Source organism: Enhydra lutris, unplaced genomic scaffold, assembly GCF_002288905.1.
Source record: "Enhydra lutris kenyoni isolate GAN:26980312 unplaced genomic scaffold, ASM228890v2 scaffoldscaffold21, whole genome shotgun sequence".
NCBI classification, from domain to species: domain Eukaryota; kingdom Metazoa; phylum Chordata; class Mammalia; order Carnivora; family Mustelidae; genus Enhydra; species Enhydra lutris.
This window is the reverse complement of record NW_019154105.1, coordinates 15275331-15297293: the sequence shown is the minus strand read 5'-3', so window position 1 is coordinate 15297293 and position 21963 is coordinate 15275331. Positions and strand designations below refer to the sequence as shown.

Below are 21963 nucleotides of genomic sequence, written 5' to 3'. Positions count from 1 at the left end.
AATAGCAGTAGAGCAGCAGACAGTTTTTTTCTTCATACAAAGAAAACATTCCTTTGGTTTGAGTTACTCAAAAATAAAACTCCTGAAAGCTAAATTAATATAAAATACTGCACTGCAAGTAAGACACTCTCTGAACATTAATTATGTATATCCATCAAAATATTACATTAAATCTTTGACCACTGCCAGAAATTTTAAAATTCGGAGAGAAATCAAACTTGAGGAGAAATAATCTCCATAAATTAGCAAAGCAAAAGGTCGCCTGTCCATAATCACTGGAGGAAATACACACACACGATCCAACTGAAGTGGACAGCTCCTGCACGTCTGCAGGCAAATTCTTACCTTGACAGGTGCCATTTTTCTCTTCATATCCTGCCTTGCACATGCATTTCCCGATGGGCACCAGCCACTCCCCTTCAGCACTGCAGTGCATTTTGGGTGGTTCGTCTGTCACAGAGTGGTTGACACAGGAGCCCGACACTTCAAGCAATTGCGAAGAATCAGCTCCAGTGATTGTGTCGGGGAACACAGCCAAGTGTCTTACCACCGAAGGGCATTTTTTATAGTACACACGCACAGACACCAGAGCAATGCAAGCACCCACATCTTGAAACGCAAGATAAAATCCCTTTTTGGTTAGCGGTCCTACATCTCTGACCTCTGTATTCAGTTTCATAACCCGGTCACCAAGATCAAGCTCTGTAAAGCTTTCATCGGCCGCAATAGTATCAATTTTGATGTACTGGTTTTCCTTGATGTTTCTCCCGTTCTCATCATCTGATTCGAAGTAATACATGTTAAACGTTTCTTTACAGGTTCCCAGTCCTCCAGGAAGACTGTTGCAGTCCCGCAGAGTAAACTTGAGTTCTATAAAGATTCTGGAAGCACCTTCGTTGGAAATCCAACTGGTCAAAAGCCAGTTATTCTGATTCTGTTCCATAACTTTGCATACTTGGTATGTGTGGATAGGGGCATAATTTTCATCAACTTCGCCAATCTCTTCCCACTGTATAAATAGAAAGACAATTATATAGTATTTAGAAAATAACTAACAAAAATTATCATAGAAAACTATTTTAGATATAGAAATTTCTGCAGCCTTAATCTATGGTATTGGGAGAAGGAGCTCTACAATGAGAATTTTTTTAAAAAATACCTTTTTAAATTAAGTAAATTAATAGAACATTATTCTTTGTCTCCACTAACTCAAAAGTTAACACAAATGAATTTGATGTTAAAGAAAATGCATGTATTTCACAGAAAACGTAGACGTAAATTGAATGTGGGTGCAGTTAACACGAAGGAGCAAGTCAGAGGAAATTAACTATATTTGGAAGAAAGTTAAGTATGTATACCAACAGAGTAGATAAAGTGTGACAGAAAAAAAGAAGTACATTTTTTAAAAAACAGCAGAAAAAAGCAGTAAATGTGAAAAAGAAGGGAGAAAAAATGTAAAATGTGAATTCACATTTACTTAATTCTGGCATATTATAAATAACACATCAATGTAATAATACTTGCAAGAAAATTCATTAGTTTAAAAGCAATAGTAGATGCTTATTTCACTGACCCAATCTGTTTGGGATTCTTTTGCAAATTGGATTGCTAAATGTTTATTCATAAGTGTATCTATAAAACATATACCTAGAGACAGATATAAAATAGAGATTAAAATTATATATGAATAGCTTTGGCATTTGAATCCTGAGCTTTTGGGAATGCATTAATTATTTTTACCAACCCATTACTTCACACAGAGTGACCTTAAGAGTTCTGAATATAAACAGGGTACAGAAAAAAAATTAAGTATGATTTATATAGCTTCCAAAATATTTGGTCAGAGAGAGCTAGGCTTAGTTCTTTCCCAAAAAAGTATTCCAGTTTTAAGACTTCTGATGTACCATAATCACTTTCTGAACAGTATAGAAACAAATTTTTATTCTCCCTAAAGACATTATTATTATAATTTAAGAAGTTGTTTAAAGATTCATAAAGAACCTATGTGTACAAAATTATACATATTTTTGTTTTAAATCTTTTAAAATGATCCTAAAACACAGAAATCAATGAAATCATACTGACTTCCAATAAATCCAGCATGTGATTTCAGACATTAAATATAATAGATAATAAACTTCATAGAACTTCATCTCTTTAGACATGAAATTAAATAGAGCATTATTTCTTGATTCTGTTCAACTGACACAGATATGAAAAATGTGGAGTCACAAGGGATGCACATAAATCGTGTACCTCAGATGGTCCCTCTCAAAATTCTAACTGCCCTCAGACAGACATAAGTAAAAGGTGCTAATGAGGGAAAACTGCTGAGTTCCTTAAATTCACAAGAGAGAGACATCAAGATTTTATCTTAACCACTTTCCCATCATGGTGTTATGTGAAGCCTTAGTTCTTTCACTTAATCTCAGTTTTGTCTTCTCTCAAAATGTACATAAACTCTACGTAGCTTCAGGTTTCCAAAACAGCTTTCTATCTCAGCAGTCTGCCACTAAACCATTCACATCGTCTTCCTGAAGTGATCCAGCTATCAATCTTTTTATTATAAATGGTTACTGAATGCCATTATTAACATTTCATGCAAAATAATACCTCACCTAACCGAAAATCATACAACTGATCAACTTAAGTTAAATATATATTTTTGAGTTAGTAAAATGGAAATAGCATCAAAAAAATTTCTTCTCTAAAAAAGGAAAATAAAAATGTTACATTATCTCTGTTTTCTTTTATAAGTCTCCCAATACAAAACACAAAAAGACTTCAAATCCTTGACCTTAGATCATTTATAAAATAAAAACTATCTCTGCATCGTAATTCCAATAGGACAATGCTAGCAAGTGAAAGGAATTGGAGAAGTTAAAGGAATCAGAGCAACAGCATCTTCTAAGAGATTATAAGGCAAGCAATTCACAGTCGTTGTCTGTATAAAGTCCACAGTACCACAAATATTATTAAAAATGCAAGCCAAGCAGCACTCGACAAGACAGCTTAATAGTTACTGCTTCAGGTGATAATTTCAAAGCATGTGCATAAGCATCTTACTTCTCTGAATATTCTCAATTAAGACAAGAAAAATTATAATTTTCTTTGAAGTTAGAATGTATCATGGTGAAATTTTATTTATTTTTCTTTTCAAGTGTCCAAAATATAAATGAAGGCTCGCATTTTCTATTTTTAATGAGTGAATAGAAATACTTTAATTTAAATAATTATAGCCATAAGCCATTCAGAGAATCAACTGGGGAATGCATACACATTTCCCATGAATAAGTGCTACTATGTAGACAAATACACTAAGACACAGACAAAAAATTTTCATTTATTTTGGATTGACTAGTTGAACTACAACTCCAAATTCTTCCAAGTTTACTTCCTTTTTAATACAAAGCGGACATCTTGCCATCCTCAGTAATGATCATACTGACGAAGAAGAAACAATGGGATGAAAAGAAAGTAACACCAAGAACTCAAGAATGTGGCAGGTATATCCTTAGACACTTTTGCAAATGTCATGTCAAGGAAATTATAGCAGTTTAATGAAGGCACGGATAGAAAACATAATATTTTTGGTTCAATTTTGTAGGATTTCCTATGACCCCAAGGTTTAATAAAAGTATTTGCTGTTCCTTGATTATCATAAGCAATGTGCCTGGGCATTTTGGAATTGTGGTCACTGAATGCAATATGGTGGTGTTCTCTTTTCTTCAAGTCTAGCAACTCCTGAAGGCTCACCCTCTGAGCCCATGCTTTTCTCTGCTCCTTTCCTCCTTACTCTTGTATCTTTAAGATTAAAGAACTGGTTTTACACAGTCAGCTTGGACTGGCTTGATTTCTTCCCCAGATGCTTAGGCTTGCTCCTTTTCCTGCTGGGCACTGAAAGCTCTTAAGTTGTATTCAAATTCAATGCTTGACCAGGCACTGCAAGCCAGTCCCATTCATCAGAGCAGCGACAAACAAAATGGACTTATTTTCATATCCATGTGTGAATCATGATAAACATCCAAAAGTTAGTGTTACTAACTTTTCCTACCCAAACCAGAACTACCCATAACTCAAACACTCTATTCTAGTCATTAAATGTCCCATATAAGATATTAGAAGGGGTCTTCAAAGGTCTGGCTTTATCATTCATATTAGAAATGAGGAAATTGAAGACCAGACAGAAGGAAAGATTTTCCCAAGCTCACAGAGGACAACTCTTTCCATCTGAGCATTCCATCTGCCTGTGTCTTCCTCTGTCCTCTTGTTGGCACATCTCTGTCCATGATAGTGTATTTGTGTGTGGGATTCCTTGATTAACTGCCATCAGTTGCTACCCAACTCTGTCAAAAGGAAATTCACATTTTCTCGCCATCATCTAGCTATAAACCTTTTTTCTTTATCTCTCTCTTTTCCTTGCTTCTTTCCTCATGAATTCCTTCCTTGTTTCCTTCCTTCTTTCCTTCCTTTCTCTTTTCCTCCCTCCCTCCCATCTCTCTCTTTCTCTATGTACACACACATCACACACACACAGAGTCTGAAATATAGATATGAGTAGACACATGGTTGCCTTATTCTCTACTGTATCTCAGAGTCTGACACCACAGGGCAATATATTATACAAATGAATTAATATCAAATATATACACATTCCTCCTTAGTCCAGAGATCTGTTAATTCAAAATATGCAATAATTCAAACATGGTAAATAAATAATTGTATGATTTGTCTTTTGTGTTTGTTCACACAAAGATAAATTTTGTTGTGCAAATTGTCTAAATTTTATAAATTTAAAACGGAGAGTTTATAAATTCATGGGGTTTTTTTGAAAATTAATCTTCAATAAAAAGCTGGAAGCATTTAAGATATTTTCTTTTGTTCACTAATCCATACAATTACTTGGAGTTCAGTTTTGTGTATTAACCTATAGAACTAATTTGCATTAACATAGATTTTAATAATTTTAATTTATAGCTTAGTTTAAGTGTTATTTTGACCATGTTTAAAAATAATCTTTTTGGGGCGCCTGGGTGGCTCAGTGGGTTAAAGACTCTGCCTTTGGCTCAGGTCATGATCTCAGGGTTCTGGGATTGAGACCCACATCCGGCTCTCTGCTCAGCAGGGAGCCTGCTTCCTCCTCTCTCTCTGCCTGCTTCTCTGCCTACTTGTGATCTCTACCTGTCAAATAAATAAATAAAAATCTTAAAAAAAAATACTCTTTTCATTTTTTACCCACCTATCTTTTTCACTATTCTGTACAAATTAAAAGCTCAGAATATAGCATATGAGCTAGTAGCACTAAACTTTATTTCACATTTCAGTCAAACAACATTGTGACTTTCTTAGGTATTTTGCTTAGCAGAGTGATATAAAAATATAGCTAAGAGTCACTTGCTTTCAGTTTTACTCTGACATGCCCAAAGCATAACTTTGTAGCAAGACCTTGTTTACAACATAAGTGATTCTTTGAATATAGGGAAAATTACCTTATATTTGTGATTTAATATCACAGTATTTTGTATAATACCTTTTGAAATGCTCCAAAAAGAAATTAATTCCAGGTTTCCTATTATATTTAAGATACTTTTAAATGTCATTTACTATGATCTGCAGTATGTGTGTATACGTGTGCGTGTATCTTTCCAATTGTTCCCTCCTAAAATATTTACCTAAAGTCTAGAATTCTAGAAGCTTCTTGTTATGCAAAAATCAGATGAAATACAATATAGGGGTGGCTGGGTAGCTGAGCTGGTTAAAGGTGTGCCTTTGACTCAGGTTATAATGTTGCTGCATTGGGCTCCCTGCTCAACAGGGAGCCCGCTTCTCCCTCTCTCTCTGCCACTCCCCCTGCTTGTGCTCTCTCTCTCTATCAAATAAAGAAATAAATAATTTAATTATTTGACACACAGAGAGCACAAGTAGGCAGAAAGGCAGACAGAAAGAGGGGGAGAGACAGGCTTCCCACTGAGAAGAGAGCCTGATGTGGGGCTCCATCCCAGGACCCCAGGATGATGACCTGAGCCGAAGGCAGAAGCTTTAACCCACTGAGCCACCCAGGCGCCCCAAATAAATAAAATCTCAAAAAAAAAAAAAAGAAACACAATATAAAAATTCATAAATTTCAAACAGCAAAGATTTTCAATAGTTTGTGTCATTTTTTTCTATTTTGCTATACTGATTAAAATTAGGTAAAATACAGTCAAATAAAGATAACTGAATTGCTTATTTTCTTGTTTTCCCCAGATACATGATAAACAATACTAATGTTCGTCCCCATAACATTTTATAAAACTTACTATACTTACATAAAATTAAGAAGTTTTTCCTTTCTTTTTCTTACATTTTTTAAATTTTTGTTTTTTGTTTTTACTTATTTGACAGACAGAGAGCAAGCATGAGTCAGCTACTTCAGAAATTCAATCTTTCTAATAGCTATGGTTCTTCAGTGAAGTAAATATGACAAAATCTATCAACTTTCAACAAAAATAATTTGAACCAACAATCTTGCTCCATTTCCTCAATAATATGTTAGATTACATCAGATAGGCATTTGAGTTGCTTAAAACATCTTTAAAATTCATGAGTATGTTGCAGAAATATTACTAGAGATAACTCAATTAATTTTCTGTGTATGAATAAAGGTGAAGTCAATTACATGGGCTCAAATTCAATTCATGAAATAAAAATACTTGAGAAAGACATAAATTAAACTTTCAAGTATACATGAATAGTTTCACAGGGAACCAGGGGCAATTGAGCATCTGCTTACAACACTAAATATGAATGTCAGAAAGGAGATTTTTTTCCCCTAAGAAAAAATTCATAGTTTTTTCTTTAATGTTGAAATACTTTTTTTTAAAAGAAAAAAAATAAATGAGAAGAAGAAACTAATAAATTCTTTCTTGTATTTGTTAAAAAAAAATTATCCAAATGCAGTTGAATTGAATTGGACATGGGGAAATCCAAAGGACCGTATCGGTGAAACATGCACAGAGAGGTTCATGATTTTAGCAAAACCGGAACTTCCTACTAAATACTGTGATGAACATGATCTAAAAACAAAAAAGAAAATGTATATATCACAACTCTTTATACATTTATTGTTATTCCATGTTTATGAAGGCATAAAAATAGTGTCACATAAAATTATAAAATATGTCATAAATACTACACGTTTTAAAATCCGGCTTTCTCCTTTGAAAAATTCACTTAGGAAAACCAACTCAAATTTTTCAAACGGTCAGTAATTTAAAAGGTGGCATGAGCTAAGTGGATAAGTACTCCTGGAATTAACAAATGAATAAATTGGTTTAAAATCTTAAATGAGCTCATTAGTATTTTATCGAAAGGCAGTCCCATTAAATATGATACCTTATCTGGCTTGTCCGTGATTTTGTGCTATAGAGTTGTAATTTTAAAAGAAGCAGCTAAAAACAAATAGATTTATAAATCACTGATCTAGTTTAGTTCCATATCAGTCACACTGTCTATCAGGACAACACACTTAAGTCGCTTACCACTGTATATTTTCTATCATGTTAAATACCAAGAGATGGTCAACCCAACATTTGATAACATGTAAAACTGTTGGAATATTAATAATCTTTCATGTACTATAAAAAAGTTTATATGACAATAAAAGTTTACATAGTCTATGAGTTTCTATCTTTCTAAAGAAATGATTGTGATCTCAATTCCATACTTACTCCAGCAAGAGTACATATTTACCATGAACATTTTAAAGTCTAAGAAGTCATACATTTCTATGTTTCAGGATTTCACAGTGGACACTTATGTGCACACACACGTGTACACATGCACACACATGCACACACACATACACTGTAAAGAATTCTTTCTGACAGTCATTGTGTGATGTTAGAAATGATCCTCCCAGTGGTATTTAAATGCATATCTTCTCAGTAACACTTAAAATTTCAGAGTGACATTACTACGCTCTTTAATATAAATACTGTCCTCTTACAGATAGCTACAAATTCTGTGGGGAAGCTTTCTTTTCAAAGCAATATGAAAGCTTCAGTAAATGAGGGAAAAAAAAAAAACATTTTACTTGGAATTCAATTTAATGCAAATAAAGTATATTAACTTCTGGTGCATTTGATATTTCAGGCAAAACAGATACAATTATACCCTTTCTATTCTGGCAAGAAAAAAAAAATCAGTAAACCATTTGCAACTCTGGATTATTAATCCAGCCTATAAAATATACCAGAAAATATAATGTTGTCTGTGCTCTCTAGTCATTACTCTGGTCTCATTTTTCAATAGATAATATTGCATTTGCAGTGTAGGCCTTGACAACAGTGCCCGTAAATCAATTCCATATTTCACATTAATCATGTTCATGTAATCAGTGGCTATTCAACACAAATTTCCATCCTTTTTGTTGGGAAACAGTCACACTGGAGCTTTGAGCTTATTCAAGCTTAAGGGACCGTATTGCCATAATATGGACTGAAGTCTACTTCATCCACTTGCCCCAGCTATATTAATGAAATTCTGTAGAAATGGAGGCCATCTACATTTAGCATGTTGTCATGTCAGGAGCTGGAACTTCCTAGGGAGTGGTTTTATTTTTCAGAATCCCAGTGCTGCTCTCTTTGATTGGAACTAAAAGAAGGCACAGCCATAGGTCCGTGGCAAATCCCTCCTCTGCATTTGCTGAGCCTTGTCTGGCCAAGACAGGGATCTCAACAAAACAAGAGCTCTTCGAGTAAAATGTGGGCATTTAAAATGTTTAGTGATACTTCTAAAATGACAATTTCAAAATTTCAGTGTTTATTTTCCATGTTTTAGATCATTAGTTTAATGCAAATTTAATTTTGACCTACATTAGACTGTGGAACTTTATTACAGGGAACACTATTTAAAGATAGTGATGACTAACATTATAGAAATTATTTTTACCTATCAATTCAATCTAAATATTTTTATTGAATTTTATTAATTTGTAATTTGAGAATAACTGTGAAAATAGATTTTTCTAAGAATTCTAGGCAAATATGAAATCTTTACAGCATTAGTGGAATTGCAACAGTAAGGAAGATAAATCTTTCATTCTTCCTACTTGGATCTTCTGCCTATATTTTTTTCTTATCTTCATATATTGTTTCCTCTATCTCAAGAAATTGTCTCTTTCTTAGGTTAGTAACAGTAAATGGGAACAGTGAAATTAATTTTGTAGTATGATTTTAACCTTAAAATTAAAACAAATTATTAACTGCCATTTTCCTATGCTTATCAACACACTCCCCTTTACCAATATATTCTGGTAATTGGAAACATAAATAGAGTAAATATAGATAACAGGTAAGTCTAGTTATGACATAGAAATACATAATTTTTAGCTTAATAATCTTAGATGTTATTTGATACTTTCATATCTATTTGTAGATGAGCAAACAGGACTGTTGTTATGATAAAAATATATTCATAATTACAAGAGGTAATTGTCTGTGACATCCATTTATTCTTTTGTGTGTTACACAGCTAATAGTCTATCTGGTATATAACTAACAGTTCCCAGTAAAGATGGCTCAGTGGGCTGCTGGGCATCTCAAGCTCTTTGATGATACTTTTCCATTCTGATTTTAATTAGTTATAATTAATATAGAATAAATCTATATACATTTAAATGTGTGTTTTATTAGGAAAAAAGTAGGCAGATATGTAATCAAATTCTAGAAAGGCTATAGGGAACAGGGCCTCTTCTATGTTGTTGGTGGGAGTATATACTAGTAGCCAAATTTGGGGAGCTATCTAGCAATACACGGCAAATTATTATCTTTTTAACTAGGATTGTCACATGTGATTAGAAATATGTATGTCAAGATGTTATCTCCAACACTGCTCGCCAAACATTAGAAACAACATACATGCCCTCAGTAAGAATGAGTAAAACATGTTATATTCAGACTATACATCATTGAACAAGAGTTAACATTCATTCGTTTATGTAAAGATTGCAAACACATGATATAGGGAAAATGAAGACTTTTTTTTAAACAACAAAGCTATACTTTAAACATAAATAAATAATCTTTAAAAATAAATAAAACAATACTATAAATTATGTTTATTACATCATATAATCATATGGTGATAAAAGTAAAAATGAAGAGAAAAATTCACTAAATTTATGAAAATAGATTAATAAAATGAAACATGAAGATTGAATTAAAAAAATGACAGAGCTGCAGAGACCTCTAGAACAAAATAAAGCATATTGGCATATACGTAATGAAAGCCCCAAAAGAGAAGAGAGAACAGAATGAGAAGCATGGTATTTGAATAAGTTATCAAGATTCTGCTATATTTGGGGCTCCTGGGTGGCTCAGTGGGTTAAAGCCTCTGCCTTCAGCTCAGGTCATGATCTCAGGGTCCTGGGATCGAGCCCGGCATCATGTTCTCTCTGCTCAGCAGGGAGCCTGCTTCCCCCTCTCTCTCTGCCTGCCTCTCTACTTGTGATCTCTCTCTGTCAAATAAATAAATAAAATCTTTAAAAAAAAAAAAAAGATTCTGCTATATTTAATGAAAAAGACTGATGAGTAAATCCAAAAGGCCCACTAAACTTAATTAATATATAACAAAAATCCATGCCTAGACATATTATAATAACACTTTTGAGAGCCAAAACATTAAATTAAAAAAAAAACAAAACTGAGGGGCACCTGGGTAGCCATCACAGATAGCTAGTGAACACATGAAAAGATGTTGAATGTCATTAATATGAGGGAAATTCAAATTAAAACCATAATGAGATATCATTACACACCTATCTGAAATGCATTAATTTGCGTGTGTGATAACATCAAATGTTGGTGAGGATTTGGAGAAACTGGATTGCTCATACATTGTTCATGGAAATGTAAAATAGTACAGTAAAACAAGCAATTTCTTATAAAGCTAAACATGAAATTGTTATACAATGTAGCACGTTCATTTTTCAACACTGGTCCCAAGTAAATGAAAACATGTTCACAAAACGTGTATGTTCATAGCAGTTTTAAGATTTTATTTATTTGACAGAGAAAGAAATCACAAGTAGGCAGAGAGGCAGGCAGAGAGGTGGGGGGAAGCAGGCTCCCTGCTGAGCAGAAAGCCTCGATGCCAGGACCCTGGACCATGATCTAAGTCGAAGGCAGAGGCTTATACCCAGGTGCCCCTTATAGAAGTTTTATTTTTTTAATAGCCCTGGAATTAGAACCAGCCTAGATAACTTTCAGTGGGTGAATGGCTAAGCAAACTGTGGTGCAAAAGTATTATGGAATACTACTCAGCAGTATAAAGAAACAAACTATTGATACAAACAACAACTTGAATGAGTCTCCAAGGAATTATACTGAGTGAGAAAAATCAATCTCAGAATGTAAAATGCTTTTTGTGTCCATTTATATCATATTTTTAAATAATATTTTAGAAGTGGAGAAGAGCTGAGTGGTGGTTGCCACAGGTTAGGGACAAGAACATGAGGGATCAGGAGAAATATGAATGTGGTCACAAAAGGGCAATATGAGAGATCTTGGTGGTATTATCTCTGTTTAGTATTGTAAAGGTGGTGAGTATATAAACCTACACAGTTATGAATCTGTATGGAACTTAGTACACACACACATACACACATGTAAAAGAGAGAGAGAGAGAGAGAAAGAGAGAGAAGAGAGAATTGAGATAAATAGGGATGAAAGACCAGGAGAAAATGTTACACAATTAATGAACAATATCAGTAACATTTGGAATTCAGATGCATCTGACTTCAAAGCTCATGTTTTAAGTAACTATGCCATGATGTCTCCCAAAGGAAAACAAAGAGTTTATGTGAAAATAGTCATTCCTAGGCAAACCAATAAATGAAATAAAGAAAGTCACTCTCTGGTATTCTTTTCAAGGCACAGCCATATTTTTTATTCCCAAAATTCTATTCTGCACTTTATTTTTATTTAACTTTAAATTAAAGCTAAAGTAGTTTTTAAAGTACTGTCACTCAAAGTACCTTCTATGCAACTAGAATCTCCCTAAATATTTCATGGAAAACAAATGTCCTTCATTCTCCTTTATTTATATTTTAATTCTAGTATAATTAATATACACTGTTATATTAGTTTCAGGTGCACAAAAGCATGATTCAACAAGCCCACACATTACTCAACGTTCATCACTAGACGTGTACTCTTAATCCCCATGATCTATTTCCCCCATCCCCTCACCCAACTCTCCTCTGGCAACTGCCAGTTAGTTCTCTATAGTTAGGTCTATTTTTTGTTTGTATTTTTTTTCCTTTGTTCATTTGTTTTGTTTCTTAAATTCCACATATGAGTGAAATCATATGGTATCTGTCTTTCTCTGACTGACTTACTTCATGTAGCATTATACCCTCTGAATCCAACCATGTTACTGCAAATGGCAAGCTTTCATTCTTTCCTATGGCTGATTGATATTCCATTGTATATATATATATATAAAGCTTCTCTTCTTTATCCATTCATCTGTTGATGAACACTTGGGCTGCTTCCATATCTTGGATATTACAAATAATGTTGCTGTAAACATAGAAAAGTAAATACTTTTCGAATAAGTGAAAACAATTTTTTTTAACAGGACAGCTATACAACTCTTCCTAGTGTATTCCTTTTTAAGATATTAAAATCAAAAGCTTTGAGACTCCTATGTGCATGTGTAAAGTAATCTCATATTATACACATCTGCATAGTAAAGCTATGCAGTAAGGTATCCACTAAGTTTTATATATTTTCTATTTTCCACACTTGCATTGCCAGAAAACTTTATTCATATTTATTCATAACACATACAAGCATTTTGCTGAATACTCCACAGCACATAATTTGGGAATTTCTAGTTATGGTGTTGACTGATAATTGCTTTGCTATAGCTACTTAATGGAATGCCATATAATGATGTCTTAAATTCTGGCTATTCCCCTGTGATAGATTTTCGTAGTACCTCATTTATATTCTGTTGTCAGTTTACATGTCTATATACTCCACCAGATTCACTCAATGACAAAGAAAACTGTTGTCAATTGTTTGTGTATCCCCAATGTTTAGAATTTTGTCAGGAGAGTTGTAGAAACTCAATACATATTTATTGAGTGTATGCACATAAGAATGAAAGAATGAATAAGTGAATAAAAGAATAAATGAGTAAAAACAAAAACAGCCATTTGATTTACTTTTACTGCTTTACTCAGTAATGTGCTGGGATCTACAGCAAGGGAACAGAAAGAACTTTCAAGTGAGTTATTCCTCTCTCCTTTTTCTAGAAGCAATATAGTCAGAGAACACTTGGCATGTCAACCCTGAAATGTTGCCAGCCTTTTGCTCTGGCCACTATTTTATTCCTCTCAATAATAACTCCCACCAGAAGAATGGCAAGGAAAGAAAGAGAAGGTTAAACTGAATTCTGTCAAATGTTGTTAAGAGTTGGCAGCTCCAGGAAAGGTTTTATACCAAAGAGAATTGAATCTAGTAGAAAAAGAGGCTACCTGAATCACTGTGAATTTCATTTATCTCTGTATCTCTGTTCCTAATTATCACTGGTAAGTGACAGTTGGCAAGCCCATGGAGGTCTTAGAAGATTATAAATTTAGTAAATGATCAAAACATAACATTTAAAAATTTCAGTGATCTATGCAAAGAAAAGCACACTGCATTTCATATGATGTTGAGGCTTGCTCCAACCAGCTTCTTTTTACATAAAATAAGATATTAAATTTATATGGTGGTATCTGAAATGTCTATTGTGACAAGATCTAATTAGGCTAAATGAAATGTAAAGTTTGAATGCTGGAACATAGATTCTCTTTCACTCACCCCAATCCTCCCCATATACAGAGACTGATTATATAAATTTATGTGTATATATATTTATATTCACTTATTTTTTATATATATATGTGTGTGTGTGTGTATATATCATTAGGGCTCATATGTGTGTATATATAATCATTAGGGCTTATATACATATTCATACACTCCCATTCACTTGACCCAAATGAAGGTAAATTATAAGACTAAAAAGAGAAGGTTTTTTTATACATATCTGAGAAGCAAGATACAGAGTCTCAATAATTCTTGTCATATTTAATTACAACTCTTGTAGAAAACACATCATATCAAAATAAAATGCTAAAATTTTAATTATTACAAAATATATCAAAGCAAATACTTATTGGAAATTTTTAAAAAGCAGAAAAGTTTTATAGATCTCAATACATGTAGCCAATTTTTTTTTTTTTTTTTTGCTTTAATAGAAGATCTCATTGTTCTTCTCACAAGAATTTACAGCCATACGTTAGGGCTAACCGCCTTATAGCATCAAGGCAGAAATCTGATCTCTTTGACAACCTGCCAACTGTTTGCATATGTACATTCATTGATAACACTTTACTTCAGAGTCATTTTCACTAATCTATTATAAACAGTTTGATGCTTTCTACATAACTGAAAAATGATGTCTTTAACAAATTATTTGAGAAGTGAATATTCTGCAGAGTTTCATAAACCAGCATTAGGTAAGCATACAAATAAATATAAGTTGAAGCATTTTAAAAAAAACTGGACTATCTTCATCAGAAAAAAGCTATTAAAAGAGGAACTTTGCTATTTAATAATAAAATATAAAATGTTATCCAAGTTAGAATCACCAACCGAAAAGAATATATAAGAACTATACATTGATATTAAATAATTGGATTTGATTTATGCAGCCTGGTTTTGAAAGTGTACCTCTAAATGGAAGATGAATAATGGACTGAGGTTTTTTTTTTTTTTAATTTAAACTGCCTTAACTCTTTTTTCCCTCAGCTAAAATACCTTAAAGGTGACAGTATTAAACACTCAGCAAGAGATGTACCAAGTGAGCCTCATTAATATATATACAGACCAGATTTTCCCAGGTAATACCTATGTGTACAGAATTCCCATTCAATTTAAAAGGGTCATGATTACATAAATATATAAATGAAAACCTTAGCTTATTATTTGTAAAAGTAAACCCTACTCATTCTCTTTTTTCTTTGCATTTCCTTCTAAAATATTTATTCATACCAGCATCTCTTCTCTCTCTCTCTCTCTTTTAAATTAATAATACTATTTTAGAGTTCCTATTTTTTTTTTTTTTTTTTTTATTCCTTGGCTCAATTTAGATGACCTACAACAGAGGTTTCTAAACACTAGTTTAAGGGCATTTGGATGGCTCAGCTCTTGGTTTCAGTTCAGGTCATGATCTCAGGGTCATAAAAAAGAGCCCCTTGTGGTGCTCTGCCCTGGGCATGGAGCCTGCTTAGGGTTCTCCCTTCTCTTCTCTCTCTGCCGCTCCTCCCCCACAAATGCACGCACCCTCAAAGGGAAAACAAAAACAAAAACCACTGGTTTAATTGTCAATCATAGCTACCTCTAGTGATTATTAAAAATACATATTTTAGGGTAGGCACATGGCCTACAGAATCCTGGGACCCAGGAATATGTATTTTTAATCATATAGGATAATTAATAATTGTTTAAAATATCTTAACTACCTAAAATGCGTCTGGGATTTTCTTAAATATTCAAGGTTACTTTAACACAGGTCATCTTCACCAGGATCCATTGAGGAAGTTACTATTATTTAGATGGGAAAACTAGGGAAGTTAATGAAATGTGGAGTTATGGTATCACTTCAGAGTCCTAGCTGTTGATTTCTTCTCACTTACCCAGCCTCTTTTGGGTGAGTCTAACATTTAACTAGGTTTCTATAGAATGTCCAATAAATGTGGATAACCTCACAGGTAGCTACACTGTGCCGGCCTCTCAAATTAAACAAAAAGTCCCAAAAGAAGGAACACTATATATTCATATTTTGGATCCTTTACTTGAGTTCTTAGTATAGATTTGTTGAACTTATTCTTCTTTTCAAATCCTCGGAGTGGAAATCACCAAAATCATATGCACTGAGGAAACATATAGGAAACTTTCCTTTTATGATACGGCCTATTCTATCACTGACCTAAACACTTTCTCCTACGTCCCAAGCCCATTTCTTAACAGTCTTAAAACTCTTTTTTTAAAAGATTTTATTTATTTATTGACTGAGAGAGAGAGATCACAAGAAGGCAGAGAGGCAGGCAGAGAGAGAGGGGGAAGCAGGCTCCCTGGTGAGCAGAAGACCCGATGTGGGGCTCGATCCCAGAACCCTGAGATCATGACCTGAGCCGAAGGCAGAGGCTTTAACCCACTGAGTCACACAGGTGCCCCTTAATACTCATTTTTATGAGGAGCAATTCTTGTTACCATTAGCTATGATTTTTTTTTTAATTTTAGAATTTTGAACATATTTATGTTCCTAAATTTATTATTTGAGATTGTCTGTGGCTAAGATTCTAGAAAGCTAAATGAAATGGCCAAAATTATACCTCATCTTAGTATGTAGCCCAGATAAGGTCCAGGTTTCAGGTCTAGAAACACAGAAAAATAAACTGAGTTGGATTAAGAAGAATTTATGTCCTTTCCCTCTAAGCATAATCTCTATGCACACTGTTCTTTTAAATACACTAAAAATTAACACAACGTTCCTTCATTATACTGGAATTCCATTCAGTGTTTTGTTTTGTTTTTCTGTGAACAAGTGATTGCCATTCATTAGTTTGTTTACAGAGATATGACACATTTTAATTTTTTTGTTTAGTTTTTAAATCTACCTTCTTTGTTTATGATAGCTACACAGAATGCAAATCATTCAAAATCTCCTATCTGTAGGTCGATAGAAACCTTTCTATAAGAATCAAAGTCAAAATAATGTTTCATTTCTTTTTTTTTTTAAGATTTTATTTATTTATTTGTCAGAGAGAGAGAGAGGGAGAGAGAGCAAGCACAGGCAGACAGAATGGCAGGCAGAGGCAGAGGGAGAAGCAGGCTCCCTGATGAGCAAGGAGCCCGATGTGGGACTCGATCTCAGGACGCTGGGATCATGACCTGAGCCGAAGGCAGTTGCTTAACCAACTGAGCCACCCAGGCGTCCCAATAATGTTTCATTTCTTAAGCGGGGTTACATATATCACTGTGAAATGAAAGCAACCCATGAAATTTTGTTTGGCTAAAAGTTTGCTTAAACAGAATAGAAATTCATATTTTCTGAGAGGAAAGGGAAATAAATGTACTTGAAAAATAATCCAGGTAACTTGAAGAATCAGATAATGGATTTCCATAAACACAAAGGCCTCAAAGCCTTCTCCATGCATGGGAAGGAAGTGGAAAAGCAAAAGGTGACAAGTTCTTTCTTTCTTACAATTAGACAGGAGGAAAGGCAGGAAGTGAGCAATGACTACTCAGGGAACAGCGCGCTCAATACTTACATGTGTGTCCGACATCCGTATGTGTCTCTACGAAGGAGGTCACCATTTTTTGCACCGTATATTGAAATTCATTAGGAGAAGCAATGGAGTAATTGCTAACCTCAGACACTGGTCTTGGAAAAACGATTCTCACCTTAATCAGCACAGAGCCTAGTTTGAATAATGAACACTGCAGGCATGTGTAGTGAGGTTAAAGAACAAAAAAATGAAATAAAAACATTGGGGAATATCACTTGTTTTCACAAATTGCTTCCTCCTTTACATAATCTAGTTCCCACAATATGCACCAACCTGGGAAGACACCTGCACCCAGGAGTGGTAAATACTAACTGTGGCCAGAAGGGGGAGCTAACAAATGTATTGATATAATGAATCTAGATTTTAAACTTTATGGAGACGAGACATCCATATTTGATTATCGATGTCAAATACAGTCACTGAAACATATTGATGTGGGGAAACACAGGTAGAAGAAAAGTTATTAAATTTCTTTGCTACCTAGAGCCCACTGAGAAGTCCTTGAAACAGGCAGAGTGACATTCCTCTAGGGACTTAACTGCCTCTACCTTAATACTTTGCAACAGGCAAAAGGCAGTCTTAGCCTGACCACACTCCCCCACCCCCATCAAAGACCCTGTATATCTACTTTAACATATAAAAATTCTTTTGGAAACTTCCTTTATCTCTAAACCCTCCAAGAGATAATGTGCTGGCAATCATCCCCAAGCATATGGCTAACCGATATGCATCTAAAGGGTCTCATGATTAAGGTTTTATTAGATGGTAATAAATGATCTTTTCCCAACAACAGCTAGCTCCTCAAGGTCCTGGAAAACTTGCTTCCAAAATTCCTTAGAGACTCATGTTATCCCTGATCCCCTACCAACTGGCAAGTGTATAGTGGACCACACCTCACAAGCCCAGGGTAGCAGCAGCTCTTTCTGCCCATGGGTCCTCGTGCTTTAATAAACATTTCAACATTTCGAAACAAAGACGTCTCAAGAATTCTTTCTTGGTTGACGGCTCCGGACTCCACCCACTGAACCTCACTTATATTCTAAAACTTCATCAATAATAAGCGGGCGATTATGTTTATAAATTGATATATACAACTTCTTTTCTCCATTAGACATGAGCAGCTTAAAGTTTGTCTTTCATTTCTCCATTTACAATGTACACGGTACCAGTAAAGAAGATTTACAGTAAATGTTGTTTCATTGAACAAATGAATGGAGGCACCAAAAACAAAGTGAAAAAGGGTCCAGAAATCATAATCCATGAGAAAAATTAAGACCCAGAACTAGAAAGAAAATCATGTGTCCAGGGACAAGAATACGAGTTCAAATATTGAGGTATTCCCTGAAAACTCTTGCACCAGGTTTTAGCATGTAATGTTTTTATTAGGATTTCTACTGTGTTGGCATATAGAATCCTGGAATAATTTTCTGGCTGTTTTTCTATACCCAATTTAGGTTGTGTGTGTCTGTACATGGATATGTTTCTAAGCATGTTAGAAATTTGGGAAAATATAGGGTAGGTGCATTGGGCAACAAACATTCAGTATTCAGGCTGCAAAGGAGAGGTTGCAATCCATTAAGGCCTCAGATTAAAGTTTCATTCAGCTTCTGTTTTGCTGCAGCGTAAGAAGTATGATTAAACCTCAGGTAAGTGTCCTAAGGCTAAAATTATCCAGTCAGACTTAACATGCTCTAGGCATCTTTATATTAATATACTATTTAATTGTATTCTATTCAGATTGCTTTATTCTACAAAAAAAAGTAACTTCTTTTTTTGTTTAGAATCACCTCTGAATACTATTTCATTTGGTATACTACTCATAGATGAACTGTAAACTTATTACAGTCTTGATTATATCTACCAAGTAGATTCTTAGTGAATTAGAAATAACAGGAAATATCATAGCAGTGTAAAGGCTTTCTAGAAAAATACTTATGCCTTAATTTAGTTTATCTGTTCACATGTGGCCTGAATCACACATATCCTGAATTTACCAAAGGGTGTTCAAGGCAGATGTAACATGGCCAATTTGGAAAAACTCTAGATAGAGGTTTAATGTTCCAGTCTGTAAATGAGGACAAAATTTCACCTCACTCCCAAATGTTAGCTAATGGAACATGACAAAGTTTTTACTAAGTCTTAAAGAAATGAGAAAAATTCACTAAGTATTTCTATAAAACCAAATTTATTCAATTTAATGAAATATTCTTTCTTTTGGGATTATATGCTTCCCATTACTTTTGAATTCTTTTTTTTTTTTTAAGATTTACCTATTTATTTTATAGAGAGAGACAGAGAAAAATTAAGTGAGGGGGGAGGAGCAGAGGGAGAGAGAGAGAGACATAGAATCTCAAGCAGACTCCTCAGCGACCAGGACTCAATCTCACAACCCTGAGATCATGACTCAAATTGAAACCAACCAAGAGTCAGAACATTAACAAATTAAGTCACCCAAGTGCCCCAAGAATTCCCTTTTTTAATGAAACAATAGGAATAATAGAAGATAATCATAATAGTGAAAACAAATTTTTATTTAGGGAGCACTTTGAGTTTAATTTTTAAATCAGTGGTTGGTGAACAGCATAATTACAGTTCTTCGAGACGCTTGTTGGGTTTTGTCTGTGAAAAAGAAAAAATGAATGATGCCTCCCCAAACGAACCTGGTCTGGCTTTTGAAGAAAACTGTGTGCAGTATTTGAACTTGGAGTTTATATAGCTTCAATTATTAATAAAAGCAGAGCAGTTGCTGTGTCATGTTAGAGATTGAGCAAGCCTAGGTACTGTCAAGTATTGTTTTAACACTTAATTTTAAGGGTAGGTATTCTTTATATAACAATTTATTATAAACTGATTTAGATAACATGACTTCAGGTAGTTTAACTTATGAAAAGGTAGCACTCCCAAATTATTTGTAACTAACCTATCTGAATCTTAGAAAACATATTCTTATAATAAAACAATTTTATTAAAGGAAATTGTGTTCCTGGGCCATAAGTCTCACGTAAGGCTATTAACCTATGCAATATGTAATTAATATATATGATATCGTTTCCATGAGAAGCACATTTAAAGTTATAATTAAGGATGTCTAGGATGCCTAGTACTCAAAGCTCTGTTGCAATAATCCCAGGGATCTAAATCCATATTTCTGAAAATGAGGGAAAATTCCCTGTCCAACCACATATTCATTTAGTTGTTCATTCATTCAACAATGATATTGATCACGTACCATGCTCTGGAGACACAACAGTGAACAAGAAAGACAACTGCATGTTTTTTACATTATATTTATACCTAAGACACTCTCTTAGGAGGTATATAATAGTAAGATACCGTATCATATAAAGTTGAGTTTCTGATAAGTGTTAGAAAGGAAATAGTAAGTGTCTGTTAGAGCTTTCCAAGGTATGAAGCAGGAGGCTCCAGGATTTTGGAATTCTAGGTGTATTCAAAACAGCCACTCCATGGAGGCTGAGGCATAAAAACTTTGCAGTAAGTGGCTCCATAATGACTATCCGAATAGCACTATTTTATCCTTATCATAAAATGGTAATGTGGCATATCTATTATTCACTGTCCTAGAATATAACAAAATATCCTAATGAAATTACATTAAAAATAGTGATAGATATTTTATTCTTAGAAATAAATAAACTATGTGCTTTAACAACTATGTGCTTTCATAGCAGTATGGCAACTATTATAATTAATAATGAAAACTTAAGGTTTTATTTGACAAAATTACTAAATTCTGTGTAAAACTTCAGAAAATGTTAATCCATCAGTGATTAATGAATAATGTCCAAAAAATTAAGGTAAAATCCATGATCTAACAGCTAACCTCACATTGCACTATTACAAATTATAATACTGATCAGAAACTAGGAAAATAGAAATCAGCTGAAAAACCTGGAGAAATTTATGATAATAGAGGAAGAATAAAGTGGAAAGAATGATTACAATTCAGGAAAAGTTAAATAGGAGATAAAATAATTACATAAAAATTTATTGAATTAGTTTAAATACAAAGGCAATCCTAGTGACATTTCAAAACCAAAAATTGAATGCTTTAAGTTTGCTTGTCATTATTCAATGCTTTTCATATTAGTGATTTACAAATCTACTGTGGAGTGTGGTTGTCACACATCAACGATGTGCAGCTTGCTGACTACAGATGGGACAAGAACGTTCATTTTACTGCTATAAAGAACTGCACTTCTTTTTAAAATTGTAACAGAATAAACTCCCATTGTTATCTTTCTCCTTATGTTTACAAATTGAAAGGTAGATGTCTTTAAGGGCACAAATTACTGAAAATAATTTCATCCTCAAAGGAAGTTAATAAATTCAATAGACAAAATGGTCATTTAAAAACAACTGTTATTGGGTCACCTGGGTGGCTCAGTCAGTTAAGTGTCTGCCTTCGACTCAGGTCAGTATCTCCGTCCATGTTCTGGGATTGAATCATACATGGGGATCCCTGATCAGTGGGGAGTCTGCTTCTCCCTCTCCCCACGCCTCTTGCCCCAGCTCATGTGCACTCTCTGTCTCTCTCATATAAATAAATAAAATAT

At 33.9% G+C, this 21963-nt stretch overlaps 1 protein-coding gene across 4 annotated transcripts in view; it reads right to left on the bottom strand.

Annotated features, from left to right (window-relative positions):
* The window catches only part of LOC111148981 (EPH receptor A5), a 342873-nt gene that overhangs the window by 270366 nt on the left and 50544 nt on the right, over positions 1–21963 (bottom strand). For all 4 annotated transcript variants that reach the window (XM_022505840.1, XM_022505842.1, XM_022505841.1 and 1 more), the window contains exon 3: positions 346–1009. In XM_022505840.1, coding sequence (XP_022361548.1) covers positions 346–1009 — 664 coding nt within the window. The remainder of the gene's footprint in view (positions 1–345; positions 1010–21963) is intronic.